Source organism: Peromyscus californicus, unplaced genomic scaffold (genome assembly GCF_007827085.1).
Source record: "Peromyscus californicus insignis strain IS unplaced genomic scaffold, ASM782708v3 Scaffold_13__1_contigs__length_99412109, whole genome shotgun sequence".
NCBI classification, from domain to species: domain Eukaryota; kingdom Metazoa; phylum Chordata; class Mammalia; order Rodentia; family Cricetidae; genus Peromyscus; species Peromyscus californicus.
Window position 1 is genome coordinate 95,126,213 of NW_026294424.1, and position 18,833 is coordinate 95,145,045.

Consider the following 18,833-nt stretch of genomic DNA (forward strand, 5'->3'; position numbering starts at 1 on the left):
TCTTTTCTACCAAGGCCAATTCTTTCTCAGCTTCAGGTGATAATTCTCTTGGACTATTTAAGTCCTTATCACCTTCTAAGGTTTTAAACAAATTATTCAGTTCATCATTTTTTACCCCAACAATAGTTCTTAGATGAGAAATGTCTCCAAATAATCTTTGAAAGTCATTAAGAGTCTGTAGTCGATCTCTCCTAATTTGCACTTTTTGAGGTCTAATTTTTTGAAGTTCTATTTTATATCCTAAATAATTAATAGAATCTCCTCTTTGTACCTTTTCTAAAGCAATTTGTAATCCCCAGCAAGGCAAAATTTTCTTTACTTTTTCAAATATTCTTTCTAAAGTATCTGCATTTGAATCAGCTAATAAAATGTCATCCATATAATGATAAATTATAGATTTAGGAAATTTTTTACGTACCACTTCTAATGGCTGTTTTACAAAATATTGGCACAAAGTTGGGCTATTCAACATTCCCTGTGGGAGAACCCTCCATTGAAATCTTTTAACCGGTTGAGAATTATTATAAGTAGGCACTGTGAAAGCAAATCTTTCTCTGTCTTTTTCTTGTAAGGGTATTGAAAAGAAACAGTCTTTTAAATCAATAACTATGAGAGGCCAGCCTTTTGGTAACAGAGTAGGTAAAGGAATTCCAGATTGTAAAGAGCCCATTGGCTGAATTACTTTGTTAATTGCTCTAAGGTCTGTTACCATTCTCCATTTACCAGATTTTTTTTTTTATAACAAATACAGGAGAATTCCAAGGGCTGGTTGATTCTTCAATATGATGAGCATTTAACTGTTCTTCCACCAGCTCTTGTAAAGTCTGGAGTTTCTCTGTTGTTAAAGGCCATTGCTGAACCCATACAGGCTTGTCTGTTGACCATTTTAAAGGTAGAGCTGTTAATGTTTTTGGAAGATTATCAGTTGTTGTGCCCTGTTCTTGTATGACATGGATGGCTGGTGAGCACTCATTAGAATAATATCTTTTAATATTTCTCTCAGAAACATGTACTAATTTATGATTTGTTTCTGAGATTGGAGGGATATTAATCTGAGTATTCCATTGTTGTAACAAGTCTCGACCCCACAGGTTCATAGCTATGTTAGCCATATATGGTTTTAATTTTCCTTTCTGTCCTTCTGGACCTATACATTCAAGCCATCTTACACTTTGTTTCACTCTAGATAATGTCCCAATTCCTAAGAGTTGAATGTTTACCTCCTGAAGAGGCCAAGTTGGATGCCAAAATTCTGGTGCAATTATGGTAATGTCAGCACCTGTGTCTACCAGACCAGACAACAAAACACCATTTATTTTTATTGTTAGTTTTGGTCTTTGTTCATTAATAGAAGTTTGCCAAAAAATTTTCTTTATGTTTTTTCCTGTATTTCCTATTTTCTCTGTTTCATCATCTCGACTAACATGATTTATTCCAATAGACATTTGGTTATTTAGTTGCTTTGAGTAGGGGTTTCCTCTACAACTGCAGGAAAGGTTTGAACTGGATTTACTGTGGGGGCCTGCCTGAGGCCCCTCTGGGAGTTTCCCGAAGCTCGAGGCAGAGGGTTACCCTGTCTGTCCCTTGTTGATCTACATTCGTTGGTCCAGTGTTTTCCCTTACCACACCTTCTGCATACTCCAGAAGGAAGGGGCATTCTGTTGCCAGTGTTCCTTGAAGAAACATTATTTCTAGGAATGACCTGTTTACAATCCCTTTTCAAATGTCCTTGCTTTCCACATCCAAAACATCTAACATTGCTCAAATCTTTTGAAATTGCTTTTCCTACCCACATATCATCATGGTCATAAGCCTCTACATTAACTGTATCTCTAATCCAATCTTCCAAAGGTGCAGATCTTGCCTTTAACGGCCTAATTATTCTTTTCCACGCTGCATTTGCATTCTCAAAGGCTAAAGATTCAATTATTATCTGACTAGCCTCTGAATTCGGGACCATTTTTTGTACTGCTGAAGTCAATCTTTGTAAGAAATCTGTGAAAGATTCTTTGGGGCCCTGTATAACCTTTGTAAATGACTCAGTTTTTTTTCCTGGTTCTTCAACTCTGTCCCATGCATTCAAAGCTGCCGTTTTACATAGAAGTAGGGTTTGGACATCATATGAACATTGTGTTTGTACTGAAGCATATTGGCCTTCGCCAATAAGCTGATCCTGGCAGACTTGTATTCCGCTATCCCTCCATTGTCTTTCTATATTTTTAGCCTCATTACTGAACCACATTTTCCACTGGAGATTTTGTTCGGGTTCAAGAACAGCCTGTGCCAATTCCCGCCAGTCCTTTGGTATAATCCTATTACAAGTTGACCAGGTGTTTAACATTTGCTTTACATATGGGGAGTGCATGCCATAAGATGCTATTGCCTCCTTAAATCTTCGTAAGTCTAACATTTCAACTGGAACCCAAGTATTTTGTTCATTCTCTTCATCAGGTAGCTGCTGTACGGCTACTGGATAAATTAAGGGTGATTGTGTGAAAACTGGCTTTCTTTCTGTAACCTTACGATCCAATTTTGAAACAACTTCACTATTTATTTCTTCTGTCTGAATTTGAATTTCTCTATAATTCATTTTTACCGGTTTAACAAGTTTTTCTAAGACTGTTATCCTGGCACTTAAGTTGATGATCTTTTTAAATAGTAAAATGAGGATAAGAAAAGTAATAAACTGAATAATTCAATCAATATTAATCTTTTCATATAGTTGTTCCATTGTCAGAGTGCCTAAAATTTCAAACAAAGCCCAATTTTCTTCCAATGTACACATAAAGCCCATTTTTTTTTTTTAATGTAGAAAAAAATTCTCTTTTAAATAGATATGTTAATTGACTTACCAAGTCTGGGTAGAACAGTAGAATCCCAGGGAATTTCACAGCCACCTGGTGTTCGAGGTGTGAATCCAGCGAGAGAGAGAGAGAGAGAGAGAGAGAGAGAGAGAGAGAGAGAGAGAGAGAGAAAGTATAGCCGCTTGAGCCGAGTCAAGCCTTGGCTTTACAGGCAGGGGCCCTGTTCAGCAGGGCAGGTCTGAGTTGTTTGTAGCAGTTGCAAGTAGCTCCAGCTGCGGGTCAGTCAGGCCTGGGCCCTAGCTAGGCAGCCGGGCCGCCCAGGCTGGAAACCGGACCTGCCGCCAAGCCAAGCCAAGCGGTTTTTAATGAATTCTTGTCACGTTGGGCGCCAAATGTAGATGTATCCAACCTTCTTATTAAATAATAAACACAGAACCAATGCAAAGAAGAAAGCCAAGAGGTCAGAGCTAAGAGCTAAAACCTTACCCTTCCTCCTGCGGTGGTCCTACCTCTCCGAACCAGAGCTACCCCTGTGTTAAAGTCTTTATATAGAGTTCCTGTCCTGCCTTCTCATTGGTTGTAAACCCAACCACATGACCGCCTCCTCACAGCCTGTCTGTATAGGCCTCCAGGTTTTCCATGCTTGGTATTAAGATTAAAAGCATGTGTATCCAATAATGGCTGTATCCCTGAACACACAGAGACTTACCCAGCTCTGCCTACCAAGTGCTGGGATTAAAGGCGTGCGCCACCACCGCCCTGCTTTCCTATGGCTTGCTAATAGCTCTGACCCCCGGGCAACTTTATTTATTAACATACAAATAATATTTTAATACAAATAAAATATCACCATAATCATCATGCCTTAAGATTTTCTGTTATTTTAACATGAATGTCACAAAGAAATGTGGTTCTTCCAGCTCATTTGGGCCATCACTTATTCATTCATATTTATTTCATGATGTTGAGGATTCTGTTGTGTTAGTGTTTGATCCTGGGGCCTCAGCCATGAGAGGGCAATCACTCTACCATGGACCTACATCCCTGTCCAACCAGAACTTATAGTCAGTTCTGCTGTTAGTGTGTTGTTATTTTATTCTCAGGAATTTAGTTTCTGTTGAACATTGAAAGGTCGTGTGTTGTTGGCTGTAATGAAACACCACTTACTTCTTAACATGTGTGCTGCCCTTTTCATATTTCAATGCTGCTTCCTTCCCTGCATATATGTGAATATTCTTACCATTGGAGTTATACTGTCAGTTTCTCCAGACACTTTGGTCTTTACTTGGGCATTTATGTCACAAAAAAGGCATTTTTGTGTCCATTCTTTTTTGAAAAAAAAATATTCATTATGATTGGGAAAAAGTGAGTTATATTCATCAAATTGTGTTACTCATTGTTTAGCAGTGAGGCAATATCATGAGGTAAGAATTGTGTGTGTGTGTGTGTGTGTGTGTGTGTGTGTGTGTGTGTGTGTGTGTGTGTGTTAGCCATGCTAGAAATTGAGGACTATTTTTTAAAACTATTTATTTATTTTTTTATGTATGGGTGTTTTGCCTGCATGTATATCTATTCATCATGTGCATGCCCATGGAGGCTAGAAGAAGTTATCAGATCCTCTGGAACTGGAGTTACAGAAGGTTGTTAGGGTCAGTTTGGGTGCTAGGAACTAAATCCCAGGCTGCCTCTGCCAGAGCAGCAAATAGCTTTAACTACTGAGCTTTATCTCTAAGCCCTGGGATTGGTTTCTAACTTACCAAATTACATAAGAGGATACTTTCCCTTAGATCATAATATTCTACTTTTAAAACATCATCAGAGGAATAATAGTTAGATTTTTTTTTTCAAATAACTTACAGCATTATGTAGCCTCACACCTTTGTTAAGTGAAGCACCTTTTAAAGCCATTTTAACCCCAAACCAAAGCAGTGCAGGTCCTTGTGACTGTCTGCACAGACCGAGTGGATGGAGGTAGATGAGGGTCTGCAGGAGTTGGCAGCTTAGATGAGACTTGAGCACAGGCCGCTCTGGCTGACGTTGATGGAGCAGCAGTGACAGAGATGAGGGGCAATGGGGCATCAGGTGACCCAGAGGACGCTGTCTGAACACTGTGGTGACAGCAATAGTGCTCGTTCCCACACAGGCACAGACTTCCCAGAGGAGACACAGGTGAGGACCAGCTCCCCCCTTCTTAGCACACAAGATCCCACTGCTAGGAACTGGGTTGTGAGTCATCTTCAGTTTTGTTATTTGGTTTGCAGTTGAGGGGATCAGGGCTAGGTCTAGTGTATGTTGTGCAGGGCTCTGCCACTGAGCTGTCCCCTGGCCTGGGGTGAACTTGTTTCTAACTAGAGTAAAGAAAGCCCGAGTTCTTTAAACCACTTGAAGTAGAAACTGCACATGTTCGCTGCACCAGAGCTGAGGTCTCAGTTCAGGTGAACACCTTGTCACTTACTTTGGTTTGTCCCCAACCTCCCCAGGCACCTGCATTCTCTCCACCTGTGTCATCCATGTTTCAGAATCTGAACTGAGCCCTTCACTGGCCATTCCTGGTGGAGCACTGGGAGAGATCTTAGCTTTTCCAGGGTCTGTACTGTCAGAGCCTCAGACTGCAGAGACCTTAATCTTCAGATTAACACATAAGCAGTCTATTAACATGTGTGTTAATATTCTTCTAGGGACTCTGGCCAAAATGTAGTGTTTATCTCACTGGAAAGATCTGATTAGGAAACTGTATATCCTAAAATAATGCACAATGTATAGAATACTTTCTATTCCTAATGGAAATCTTTTCTTTTATTCCATTTTCTTTTTGAAAGCTAATTATCACAGTCATACTGGCTGTGATTGTGGGTACCACTTTCCGTGTCCTAAGAAGTGATTGTACAGAAGTCCAGGCCAGGTAAGCAAATTTGGATCCTGATTTTGAGAAAAATGTTGTTACTTTGTTCAAGCTTATATAAATCCATTAAGAATAGGAATTCCTGACAAGAACAGAATAAACATCTTGTCATGTAATAGAGTGTTGGTGCATTGAAGGTTGAGTGGAAGAACTCACTTTTTCACATATATTTGTGTATAAATAGTATGAAACTCTACATACTACACACTTGACATTTTAGGAGTTTTAGCTTCATGTTATGTGACTATCACCACACTCTAAATGTAGGGCATTTTTTCATCTTCCCAAATGGAAGCCCATAGCTCTGAAAGAAGACTCCACATACTACCCACTCCCGATTCCTGGTATCAACCATTCTACATTCTGTCATTTATGACTAATATGGGAACCCTGAATTGGAGCCACACAAGTATCTGTGTTTTGGTGTTCTTTGGGTTTTGTTTTTGTTTGTTTTGGCTGGCTTGTTTCCATTGCTCTAATGGCCTCAGGCTCATCAAATTGTGGCATGTGTGGGGATTTCTTGGGCTCTGTAAGGCAGAATAGTAGTCTAGTGTGTGTTTGTGTGTGTGTGTGTGTGTGTGTGTGTGTGTGTGTGTGTGTGTGTGTGTGTGTGTGCTGTGTTGCTTCCCATTCATCTGTGTCTGGAAATGTGGTTTGCTCTCACCTTTGGCAGGTGTGAACCATGCTGCTGAGTGTGCAAGTACATCTGCTTGAACCCCAGACTTCTGTTCTTTAAGGTAGAAAGCTTAATTTGCCAAATCATAGGCCACTGGGTTAATTGTTTGAGGAACTGCTGTCCTGTCTCCAACTCCACTGTACTATTTTATATCCTCACCAGCCCAACCCAAGGGCTCCAATGTGTACATCCTTCCCCAAACTTATGTTCTTTCTTGTTTTGAATAAGATATCTAACAAAAAAATAAATCACAATTCATTGGATTTTCATGAATTGTCTGCAATTTCCCATTTTAAATAGGAATGTTTTCTTTTCTTTCCAAAATTATTTCTTTAGTGCATGTATGTGTGTGGGCATGTGTGTACTACAGCATGTACATGGAGGTCAGAGGACAATTTACAAGAGCTGATCCCTCTACAACATGGGTTTCAGGATTGTACTCAAAGTCATCAAGTCATCTTTACTGCTGAGCCATCTCACTGGCCCTTCATTTTTCCTTGCTATTGAGTTACAGTTATTTTTGTTTCTGAGATGTGAGTCCCCCACCAGATACATGATCCACATACATTTTTTTCCTTCTGTGAATTTCCTTTTTATTCTGTTTATAGTGTCTTGGTGCATAAATGTTTTTAGTTTACATATTTATTCATCTTTTGTTGCTCCAGTGCCAGTTTTCTTTAATATATTTGCTTTGTTTGAATGTGAACATGGGGTAATAGGATGGGACTCAGTTTTTCCTGACTTGTCTTATAGATGTCACCTTTGTGGTCCTTGTCTAATTTGAGCTATAATGTGGCTTTTAAGATATCCTTTTGTGTTAAATCTTTTTAATGACTATAGCATATTCCAAAAATAGTTTTTAATCAGGATTACAATTTTCAGAATTTTCACCGTAATTTATGTGTGGCATACCACTGTTTGCCCAACAACCTCACTGATTGACACACACACCCTCAGGGTACCTCCCAGTGGCCACAGAGGCTTGACCATGGAGCTTCCTTGAAGGAAACTAAAGGAAGCATCTATTGTCATGGGGTGTGTGTGTGTGTGTGTGTGTGTGTGTGTGTGTGTGTGTGTGTGTGTGTAAGAGAGAGAGAGAGAGACAGAGAGAGAGAGAGAGGGAGAGAGAGAGAGAGAGAGAGAGAGAGAGGGAGAGAGAGAGAGAAGGAGAGAGAGAGAGGTCTTATATATACAGGTTTGTGTGGGCTGCACTCATGTTTATGTGAGTGTGTGCTCATGTGCATGTTGGTGAGCATACATGTATCTGCATGTGGAGGTCAGAGGTTGATGCCAGGTTTTCTTCCATGACTCTCCACTTTCTTTATCCAGGCAGGTCCCTCACTGGATCTAGAGCTCATTGACTTGGCTAGGCTGACTGGCCAATGAGCTCCAAGTGTCCACCTCTGTACCCGTCATCACTGGAGTTACAGATGAGAAGTACTGTGCCTGTGTACTTTTATATGTGTTGTAGGCATTTGAAATCAGGTCTTCATGGCTGCATGGCAGACACATTACTGAAGAGGTCACCTTCACAGCCCCATAAATCTGTTTTGATATGTGGAAAACACTGATTAATTTTGAAGAAAAGAATGAACATAAAAATTACTTCTTCTATGAATTGCCTTCTATGTGGATCAGAAGTTAGTCTGCAGTGAGATGCTCTGTACATCTGTTTCTATCTGACCTCTTTTCATATTCCTCATGGTAAAAGTCTGAATGCTTTACAAATCTGCTAGTTCTTGGTTTGTGCCCTGTGTAGATGGCACATGTTAACCTAGCAGAGCACAGACAAGACAGACAGTGTAGACACTGTCACAGGAAGCATTCATACATAAACTCTGAAAAACCTCATGTGAAAATGTTCTTGGAAAATGCAGACATAAAGAAGAGCTTTCTTACTTGTTTTGTTATTATATTCTTTTTAGAAATTGTGAAATGCTCTTAATTTGTATTTTCCACTTTCTCTACTACCAGTATTTTATAAGAAGTTGGAGTATGTGGCAATGGCCTTTGCACGTGGTTTATTTCTGTTGTCCTGATTAGTGGTTGACTCTTTGGGTTAGTGTTCTGGTTAGTTTTTTGTCAACTTGGAACAGTCAGGGTCATGTGGGAGAAGGAACCTCAATTAAGAAGATTCATCTATCAGATTGACTTGTAGGCAGTCTGTGGGACATTTTCTTAATTAGTGATGAATGTGGGAGGGGCTAGGCCACTGGGAACAGGGCCACCTCTGGGCAGGTGATTCTGAGTTGTTTAAGAAAAGCAGGCAGAATAAGTCATGGGGAGCAAGCCAGTAAAGAATACTCCTCTGTGGCTTCAGCTTTCATCCCTGCCTCCAGAATCCTGCCTTGAATTCCTGTCTGACTTTCCTTGGGGATAGACTGTGACCTCATATACATAAGCCAAATAAATTCCATTCTCCCTAAGTTGCTTTTGGTCAGGGTGTTCACCACAGTAAAAGAAACCTAAGTAGGACAGTTCAAAACACTTCCTCACCATCATCTATAAAATAAAGCTATTAAATTAATCTCAGGGTCAATATCAATATTTACTTCATCAGTAATGTTCAAGAGGCCAGAGATGCTTCTCATTATTGTATCCAGCAAAGCCTTTGTACTTTGCCCAACTGTATAACTAGAAACTGTGTTTGAATTTTGTGGCATATGAACTTCTTTGGCTCAACAACATTATAGGGTTGAGGTGGTAGCCAAACATTAAGGAGAAGTCATTGAAAGAAATAATTGGACATAGACATTTATCCTGTGCATACTTATATGCACATTTAAAATCATTTACCCAAAATGCTAGTGAGGTCTGATGTTCATTGGAATGCTATGCACGGTAATCAAGTTAAGGAATTTAAGTGTCTACCATCACATAAATGATAAAGAAAATGTGACTCACCAGGCTAACAGAATGGGTACGTAAACAGGATCCCATCCTTCTGCCGCATTTAAGAAACACACCTAAACTTCAAAGACAGATACTACCTCAGAGTAGAGGGTTGGGAAAAGACTTTGCAATCAAATAGACTTAAGAAGCAAGCTGGTATAGCTATCCTAATATTTAACTAAATAGACTTCAAACTAAAATTAATCAAAAGAATTGGAGAAGTACATTGCATATTCATCACAGGAAAAATCCACCAAGATGAAGTCTCAATTCTGAACATTCATTCCCCAAATAAAGGGGCACCTGTAGCTGGAGTTTTCCTGCCTGGCCCACAGTCAGGACAAATCTCTCTCACCTGCCAGTCCCACAGCCCCTCAGATCCAACCAAGTAAACACAGAGACTTATATTGGTTACAAACTGTATGGCCGTGGCAGGCTTCTTGCTAACTGTTCTTACAGCTTGAATTAATCCATTTCCATTAATCTATACCTTGCCACTTGGCTCGTGGCTTACCGGTATCTTCACATGCTGTTTGTCATCGTGGCGGCTGGCAGTTTCTCTCTGCCTTAGCCTTCCACTTCCCAGCTTTTTTCTCCTCCTTGTCCCGCCTATACTTCCTGCCTAGCCAATGGCCAATCAGTGTTTTATTTATTGACCAATTAGCAACACATTTGCCATACAGAACATCCCACAGCAGGCACCCACATATGTAAAAGAAATATTACTAAGACTTAGTACATCAAACCCCACACACCAATAGTGGGAGACTTCAACACCCCACTCTCACCAATGGACATGTATGCCAGACAGAAACTTAATGGAGAAATAAGGGATCTAGCAGATGTTATGACTCAAATGGACTTAATATATATCTACAGAACATTCCCCCCAACACAAAAGAATATACCTTCTTCTCAGCACCCTATGGAACGTTCCCTAAAATCAACCCCATACTCGATCATAAAGCAAATCTCAACAGATACAAAAAAATTGGAATAACCTCCTGTGTTTTATCAGACTACCATGGCTTAAAGTTAGATTTTAACAACAACAATTACACAAAGCCTACAGTCTCATGGAAACTGAATAATGCTCAACTGAATCACCAATGGGTCAAGGAAGAAAGAAAGAAATAAATTAAAGATTTCCTAGAATTCAATCAAAATGAGTGTACAATAAACCCAAACTTATGGGGCACTATGAAAGCAGTGTTAAGAGGAAAGTTCATAGCACTAAGTGCCCACAGAAAGAAGTTGGAGAAATCTCACACTAGTGACTTAACAGCACACCTGAAAAAACAAAAAGAAGGAAACTCATCCAGGAGGAATAGATGCCAGGAAACAATCAAATTGAGAGCTGAAATCAATAAAATAGAAACAAAGAGAATACAAAGAATCAATGAAACAAAGAGTTGGTTCTTTGAGGAAATCAACAAGGTAGACAAGACCTTATCCAAACTAACCAAAAGGCAGAGAGAGAACATCCAAATTATGAAAAGGGGGACATAAGAAGAGACAACAAGGAAATCCAGAGAATCATCAGTTCATAGTTCAAAAACCTGTACTCCACAAAATTGGAAAATCTAAAAGAAATGGACAATTTTCTGGGTAGGTACAACATACCAAAATTAAATCAAGACAAGATAAACAATTTAAATAGACCTATAACCCCAAAGGAAATATAAACAGTCATTAAAAGTTTCCCAACCAAGAGAAAAAAAGGAAAAAAAAAGCCCAAGACCAGAGGATTTTGATTCAGAAATTTACCAGAATTTCAAAGATGAGTTAATACCAATACTCCTCAAATTATTCCACACAATAGAAACAGAAGGAACATTACCAAACTCTTTTTATGAGGCTATAGTTACCCTGAAACCCAAACCACACAAAGATGCAACAAAGAAAGCGAATTACAGACCAATCTCCCTTGTGAACATTGATGCAAAAATACTCAATAAAATAGTAGCAAACTGAATCCAAGAACACATCAAAAAACTTATCCACCATGACCAAGTAGGCTTCATCCCAGAGATGCAAGGGTATTTCAACATACGAAAATCTGTCAATGTAATAACCATATGAACAAACTGAAAGAAAAAACCACATGATCATCTGATTAGATGCTGAAAAAGCCTTTGACAAAATTCAACACCCCTTCATGATGAAGATCTTGAGGAGAACAGGAATACAAGGAACATACCTAAATATAATAAAGGCAATTTACAGCAAGCCAACAGCCAACATCAAATTAAATGGAGAGAAACTCAAATCAATCCCACTAAAATCAGGAACAAGACAAGGCTGTCCACTCTTCCCATATCTATTAAATATAGTACTTGAAGTTCTAGCTGGAGCAATAAGACAACAAAAGGAGATCAAGGGGATACAAATTGGAAAATAAAAGTCAAACTTTCACTCTTTGCAGATAATATGATAGTATACATCAGTGACCCCAAGAATTCTACCAGGGAACTCCTACAATTGATGAACACCTTCACTAATGTAGGAGCATACAAGATTAGCTAAAAAAAAATCAGTAGCTCTCCTTTATACAAATTATAAATGGACCAAGAAAGAAATCAGAGAAACATCACAATTTACAATAGCCACAAATAATATAAAATACCTTGGGTAACTCTAAGGAAGTAAAAGATCTGTATGACAAGAACTTTAAGTCTCTGAAGAAAGGAATTGAAGAAGATATCAGAAAATGGAAAGATCTTTCATGCAATTGGATAGGTATGATTAACATATTAAAATGGCAATCTTACCAAAATCAATCTACAGATTCAATGCAATCCCCATCAAAATCCCAGCACCATTCTTCACAAACCTGGAAAGAACAATGCTCAACTTCACATGGAAAAACAAAAAACCCAGAATAGCTAAAAGAATCCTGTACAATAAAGCAACTTCTGGAGGTATCACTATCCCTGACCTCAAGCTGTACTATAGAGCTTTAGTAACAAAACAGTTTGGTATTGGCATAAAAACTGACATGTGGACCAATGGAATAGAAATGAAGACCCTGACATTAATCCATACACCTGAAAACAGATTTTTTTCCAAAGAAGCCAAAACTGTACAATGGAAAAAAGAAAGCATCTTCAACAAATGGTGCTGGCATAACTGGATGTCAAAATATAGAAGATTGCAAATAGATCCATATCTATCTATCTCCATGCACAGAATTCAAGTCCAAGTTGATCAAAGACCTTAATGTAAATCCAGATAACTGAACCTGATAGAAGAGAAAGTAGGAAGTAGCCTTGAACACATTGGCATAGGAGACCACTTCCTAAATATAACACCAGCAGCACCGACACTGAGAGCAACAATTAATAAATGGGACCTCCTGAAAGTGAGAAGTTTCTGTAAGGCAAAGGACATGGTCAATAAGACAAAACAACAGCCTATGGAATGGGAAAAGATCTTCACCAATCCCACATCTGACAGAGGGCTGATCTCCAAAATATATAAAGAATTCAAGAAATTAGACAGCAAAATACCAGACAATCCAACTAAAACGTGGGGTACAGATCTAAACAGAGAATTCTCAAGAGAAAAATCTCAAATGGCTGAGACATTTAAGGAATTGCTCGACATCTTTAGTCATCAAGGAAATGCAAATCAAAATGACTCTGAGATACCATTTTACACCTGTCAAAATGGCTAAGATAAAAAACACTGATGACAGCTTATGTTGGAGAGGATGTGGAGCAAGGAGAACACTCCTTTACTGTTGGTGGGAGTGCAAACTTGTACAGCCACTTTGGAAATTAGTATGGCAGTTTCTCAGAAAATTGGGAATAAGTCTTCCTCAAAACCTAGCTATACCACTCTTGGGCATACACCCAAAGGATGCTCAATCATACCACAAGGAAACTTGCTCAACTATGTTCACAGCAGCATTATTTGCAATAGCCAGAACCTGGAAACAACCTAGATGCCCCTCAGCTGAAGAATGGATAAAGAAAATGTGGTACGTATACACAATGGAGTACTACTCAGCAGTAAAAAGCAATGACATCATGAAATTTTCAGGCAATTGGATGGAACTAGAAAATATCATCCTGAGTGAGGTAACCCAGACTCAGAAAGACAAACATGGTATGTACTCACTTATAAGTAGATACTAGATGTAAAGCAAAGGGTAACCAGACTATAACCCACAACTCCAGAGAAGCTAGCTAACAAGGAGGACCCTAAGAGGGACACATTGATTGCCCTGGGAAGGGGAAATAGATAAGATCTCTTTGAGTAAACTGGGGATGAGGGGGAGCAATAGAGTGTAGGGTATGGGTGATTAAAACATAAGGGAATGGGATGGTCAAGCTGGAACAGGGATGGAGTGGGAGAGCAATGAAAGAGATACCATCATAGAGGGAGACATTGTGGGGATAGGGAGAAACTGGGTGCTAGGGAATGTAGAGTATTGGTAAGACTTCTATGATAGTCAAACTTGTAGTCATGTTAGCTAAGTTTTCTAGGTATACATAGATATATTTCAATTAGGTAGGTAATCTTCAAACACTTCAAAGACCTCCAGATTATGGCATTTAAAACTGTTTTAAAAACAGACTTTCTGCACAGTGAAACACATCTGCTCCTGACAACACCAATTTACTTCAAAGAAAAAGATGAGCATCGAAGACACTCCATATGGAGTTTATCTTTTTCTTGGCAAAAATAGCCATTTGGGCAAGAAATTGTTCTTGCCTGGACTCCTTGACAAAATGTTATATTGACTGGACATGCAGGACCCATAGGAAGGTGACCATTGAACTTTGCAAGGCAAAATGGTCCTTCAGGTTCCTGCTTCACAGAATAAACTGCCAGACATTGTACAGGATACAGAGAAAAGTGACTGAGAGACTCTAGGCCTGTGGGCTAAAGATGGATGCTCCAACATTGCAGAGGAACTTTGGATGACTGTCCACATAAACAGTTGTCTCTGTCATTCTAGACTTTTGGAAGTTTCTCACAATGCTCTTCCTGTTTACTTAAGTTATAGTATATCCTTCTGAGGTCTTTGATGTAGCTGAAGATTTGATTGTTATAATTTCCTTGGTTATGATAAAGGATAAATTAGATATGAAACCTTAGACTCACAAATATAGGATAGATAGGATATCTTCTTTAATTTTGCCAAATACAAATAAACTAGATGTTGTAACTATAATTCTTGCTTGATAACTCTTTTGTTATATGTAATTTTACTATGCTAAAGTTAAAACCTTCCTTTTGACTAGAAAGAAAAAGGGGAAATGATGGCTGATGTTGTTCTGTATGCTATGAATGTGTTGCTCTGATTGGTTGATTTAAAAAAAAGGCTGTTTGGCCAATGGTGAGGCTGAAAAAGGTTAGGCAGGACATTCCAAGTAGAGAGAGAGAGGAAGGAAAAAAGAGAGCAGAGGAGACGTGTTAGCCATCACCAGAAGAAGCAAAATGTAGAGTACTGTTAAGCCACAAACCACATGGCAAAGTATAGGTTTATAGAAATGGGTTAATTTAAGATGTAAGAGTTAGCTAGTGAGAAGCCTGAGCCATTAGGCCATACAGTTCATAATTATATAAGCCTCTGTGTGTTTATTTGGGTGTGAGCAGCTGTGGACTGGGAGGGACACAGGAAAACTTTCAGCTACAAGGGGAGTTCCCAGAATCCACAAGGATGACCCCAGCTTAAATTACTAGCAATAGTGGAGAGGGTACCTGAACTGGCTTATCCCGGTCATCAGATTGTTGAATACCCTAACTGTCATCTAGTAACTGATGGAACAGATGCAGAAATCCACAACCAAGAACTAGGATGAGCTCCAGGAGTCCAGTCGAAGGGAGAGAGAAGAGGGATTCTATGAGCAAGGGGCATCAAGACCATGATGGGGAAACCTACAGAGACAACCAAATGAAGCTAGTGGGAACTCATGAACTTTAGACCAATAACTGTAGAGCCTCCTTGGGACTGGACTAGGTCTTCTGCACAAGTGAGACAGTAGTATAGCCTGATCTGCTTAAGGGTTCCCCTTGCAGTAGGATCAGGATCCCTTCCTGGTGCATGAGCTGGCTTTTTGGAGCCCACTACCTATGGTGGGACACCTTGCATAGCCCTGATGCAAGAAAAGGGGCTTGGACCTGCCTCTACTGAATGTACCAGGCTCTGCTGACTCCCCATGGGAGGCCTTACCTTGTTGGAGGAGGGAATGAGGGATAGGTTTGGGGGGGGAAGGTTGGGGAGGGGAGGATGGAGGAGAGAGGAATCTGTGGTCAGTCTGTAAAATGAATAAAAAAAATTCTTAATAAAAATAAATAATAAAGAAAATGTGACTCAAAATGTTGCTTATCTTTAAAATGGGAATATGCAACAATATGATTAGAATTGAAGATTTGAAGAACATCATGCAAAGTAAAATAGTTCAAACCTAGAACAACAAACATGTTTCACTTAGATGTGAATTATGAAGCAATTTACCTCCATGTAGCATAGTGTATACTTTGCCAGGGCAGTGGGGAAAGAGTGTAAAATCTGATAAACAGGAGAAGTAAGATTTTTTTTCCTTTGAGATAAACTGCGCAGCACATTCAATCCAACAAATTTTAATACACACTTTGAAGTTTCTGAGAATATATTTCTAGTGCATTACCATAAAAATGGTGTATATTTATAGTGATGGGCAACATCTAATTTAGTTTGATATAATTATTTCACAAAATTGTTAATGAATAATATTGGTTTTATAACTTCAATATGTAGCTATAGGTTGTCAATCTATAATTATGATATCTAAAAAAATCAGATAAGAAAGTAGATGTTGTACATATGGTTAAGTATAGCTAGGGCCATAACTTTCCCTTTCTAAGTTCTTGGTTTTGTTGATAAAATATATGAAAGTAAGCTCAGATGAAACTTGAGGACAACTCATTGGAGACAGAGAGAGAAAGAAGGCCCTGAGCACCAGGGAACAGGTATGTGTGAGAATGAAAGAGCGGGGGGGGGGGGGGGGGAGAGAAAGTTGTGCATTTAGTAGAATAAAGCCTTGAAAACAAGACTGGCTCATTAGGAGAGGAGGAGAGAGCCAGGTCTTCTGCTCTATGCTTGGTCATGGGGTGCTCATGTCAGGTCCTCTGCTCTTGTTTGGTGCTTTGAGGCCACAGTTATGACTTGACAGTCCCAGAACTTGTCATGTAGCCCAGGCTGGCTTTAGTTTAGGTCCTCTTCTCTGTTTGGTGACCGAGTGTGCAAGTTCTCCACTCTATTATTGGACATGGAGTGCTCAGGTTCTCTGCTATATGTTTGGACCTTTGAAGCAGGGCTACAGTTGTCATGTAGCCCAGGCTGGCCTTGGTCTGCAGCAGTCCTCATGCCTCTGTCTCCCAAGTTCCAGGAGTTTGGAAGTCTTGCTTCCTGCTCTTCTTGGAGTCTTACCCTTTCTTAGGTTGTCTTTCTTTTCCATTGTTTTTCTTTAATCTGGCCTTTGGTAGAATATAAAATGGAGTTTTTCTTTAATGTAGAAGGAAACCTAGTCTCCAACAAGGCCCCCCATCATCTTATCTGGATATCTAACCACCACTGTGTACCTAGATAAAGAGAGTCACTGACCTCTGACTGTCAGTTGAGAAGGTGTTATGTAGCTGGCTGTTAGGACACAATCATGCATCTGTCTAGAGGAACTTGACATGTGTGTCCAGGAAACAGATAACTGCAGAGGGCCTTTTATTCCCCTCCTCCTGCTTACCATCCGCTATCACAAGAACACAAATTACATCTTCATAAATAAGCATGACTGAGTTTATTTTTTGAGCTCTTTAGAAACCATGCAGGAAGTTGTTGGCCTATTTGAGGGATAATCAAGGCTTTAAAGATATTTCTACAGTCCATGTCTATAGTAAGCTGTTGAGTAGAGATTCCTCCACTGTTCCATGTTTTCATTCTTATTCTTCTGTAAATCAACACAGCCAACTAAATACGAAAACTCCTTGGAGTTTTATTAATCTTTATGTTTCTCTCTTTATACATTAGAAATGATGCTTACCAACTTTGTTAGTTAAATTGAAATGATGGGTTGGGCTGCCATGATTGAATATCACAGGCTCAGTAAATTTAAAAGTAAATGTTTCTCCACACTGCAGTGGGAGAGTCTGAGGTGAGGATTCTCTCCCAGGCTCTTCCTGTCTGGCCACCTTCTCTCAGCTCTCTCCTGGCAGACACTACATTGCTGTTTCTTCCCTAAGTTTAACACAGATCACATATGATGCTCCAATCTCATGATTTCAATTAAGACTAATGTACTCCTAAAAGACATACTCTACGATCATTATATTAATGGTCATTATCTAATTGTTGGATTTTAGAGGACACACTTTGATTAATAGATACCTCTGTGGAGATAGAGAAGATGAATAACTCACTCAACTCATACCATCCAACATTTTTTACCAGAACAATTCCACATTATCCTTGTTTGTTTTTTAAATACTTATTTTATTTTTATGTGTATGACTGTTGCCTGCATAGATGTATGTGTACCATGTATGTGCCCTGAGACCTGTGGAGATCAGAAGAAGGCATCATATCCACTGGAACTGGAGTGACAGGTAGTTGTGAACCACCATGTGGGTGCTGGCAGCTAAACCTTGGTCCTTTGCAAGAGCAACAACCACTCCTCACTGCTGAGGCATCTCTCCAGTCCTGCTTTTTTTTTTTTTTTAAATATCTTTGTGATGTTTTGTATATAGAGAACAAGCTCACCTGGGATAAAACCATTCTAATGTTGAATTTGCTGTTTCTTTTGCCTCTTTTCTCTCTGGCCAGAGCCAGCCTGCTCTTCTTGCTCACAGGCTTTGAATGTGTCAGGAGCTTGTCTACCAGGCAGCTCTTCATGATCGACTGGGATCGCTTTCTGTGAGTAGCTCCTGCTCCAGGAGAAAGCATTGGGGACCAGTGATCAAGTTGCTTAAATTCATAGTGAACCTAGAATGTTATCTCACGAAATCCCAGTATTTTCCACCCCCTTTTTATTTGTTTAGTTGAAAAGTAAAGAAATTATAAAAGTTTGTGTTTACCATTGTTGTGGCACCAGGTGTTTGGAAGTATGTAAAGAAATGACTAATATTAATAAAAAATGGATGGGAAATCAAGAGCAGAGGGGTCTGCTGCTCAGTGAAGTTTCAAATTTGGGGTGTGGTCACCAGATCTCAGTGCTGAGAACAGTACAGTAGTAGGGCCTAAAAATCACTGGAAATTTATAACCTCCCGAAGAAAGATGTCAGGGGTTCCACAGAGCTGAAGTGTGGTGGGTTCAGCAGCACATTGGAGTTGGAGAGGTACACCTGCACAAGAATGAGAGTCTCCTCTGGATGGAGGGCTGGAAAGAGCCAGACAGCAGCTGTGTAGAAAAGGGCTGTTTATCTCCTGTGCTTTTCAAACATGGAAAGAAACTTCCTGGTAGCCTATGCTTAGGATTCAATTCTCTCAGAGATGGCCAAGATTTGCCTCCAAGTACATGCCCAGGAGAGGAGTCCTCAGAGAGGAGCTGAGGGCCTCGTTCAGTAGTTAGAGTGC

At 39.6% G+C, this 18,833-nt stretch overlaps 1 protein-coding gene and 1 pseudogene across 1 annotated transcript in view; both read left to right on the forward strand.

Annotated features, from left to right (window-relative positions):
• The window catches only part of LOC128108812 (ATP-binding cassette sub-family G member 3-like), a 62,332-nt gene that overhangs the window by 31,958 nt on the left and 11,541 nt on the right, over positions 1–18,833 (forward strand). The window contains exons 10-11 of the mRNA XM_052735845.1: positions 5,624–5,706; positions 18,084–18,173. Of these exons, the coding sequence (XP_052591805.1) occupies positions 5,624–5,706; positions 18,084–18,173 (173 nt within the window). The remainder of the gene's footprint in view (positions 1–5,623; positions 5,707–18,083; positions 18,174–18,833) is intronic.
• The window catches only part of LOC128108691 (ATP-binding cassette sub-family G member 3-like), a 159,554-nt pseudogene that overhangs the window by 31,906 nt on the left and 108,815 nt on the right, over positions 1–18,833 (forward strand).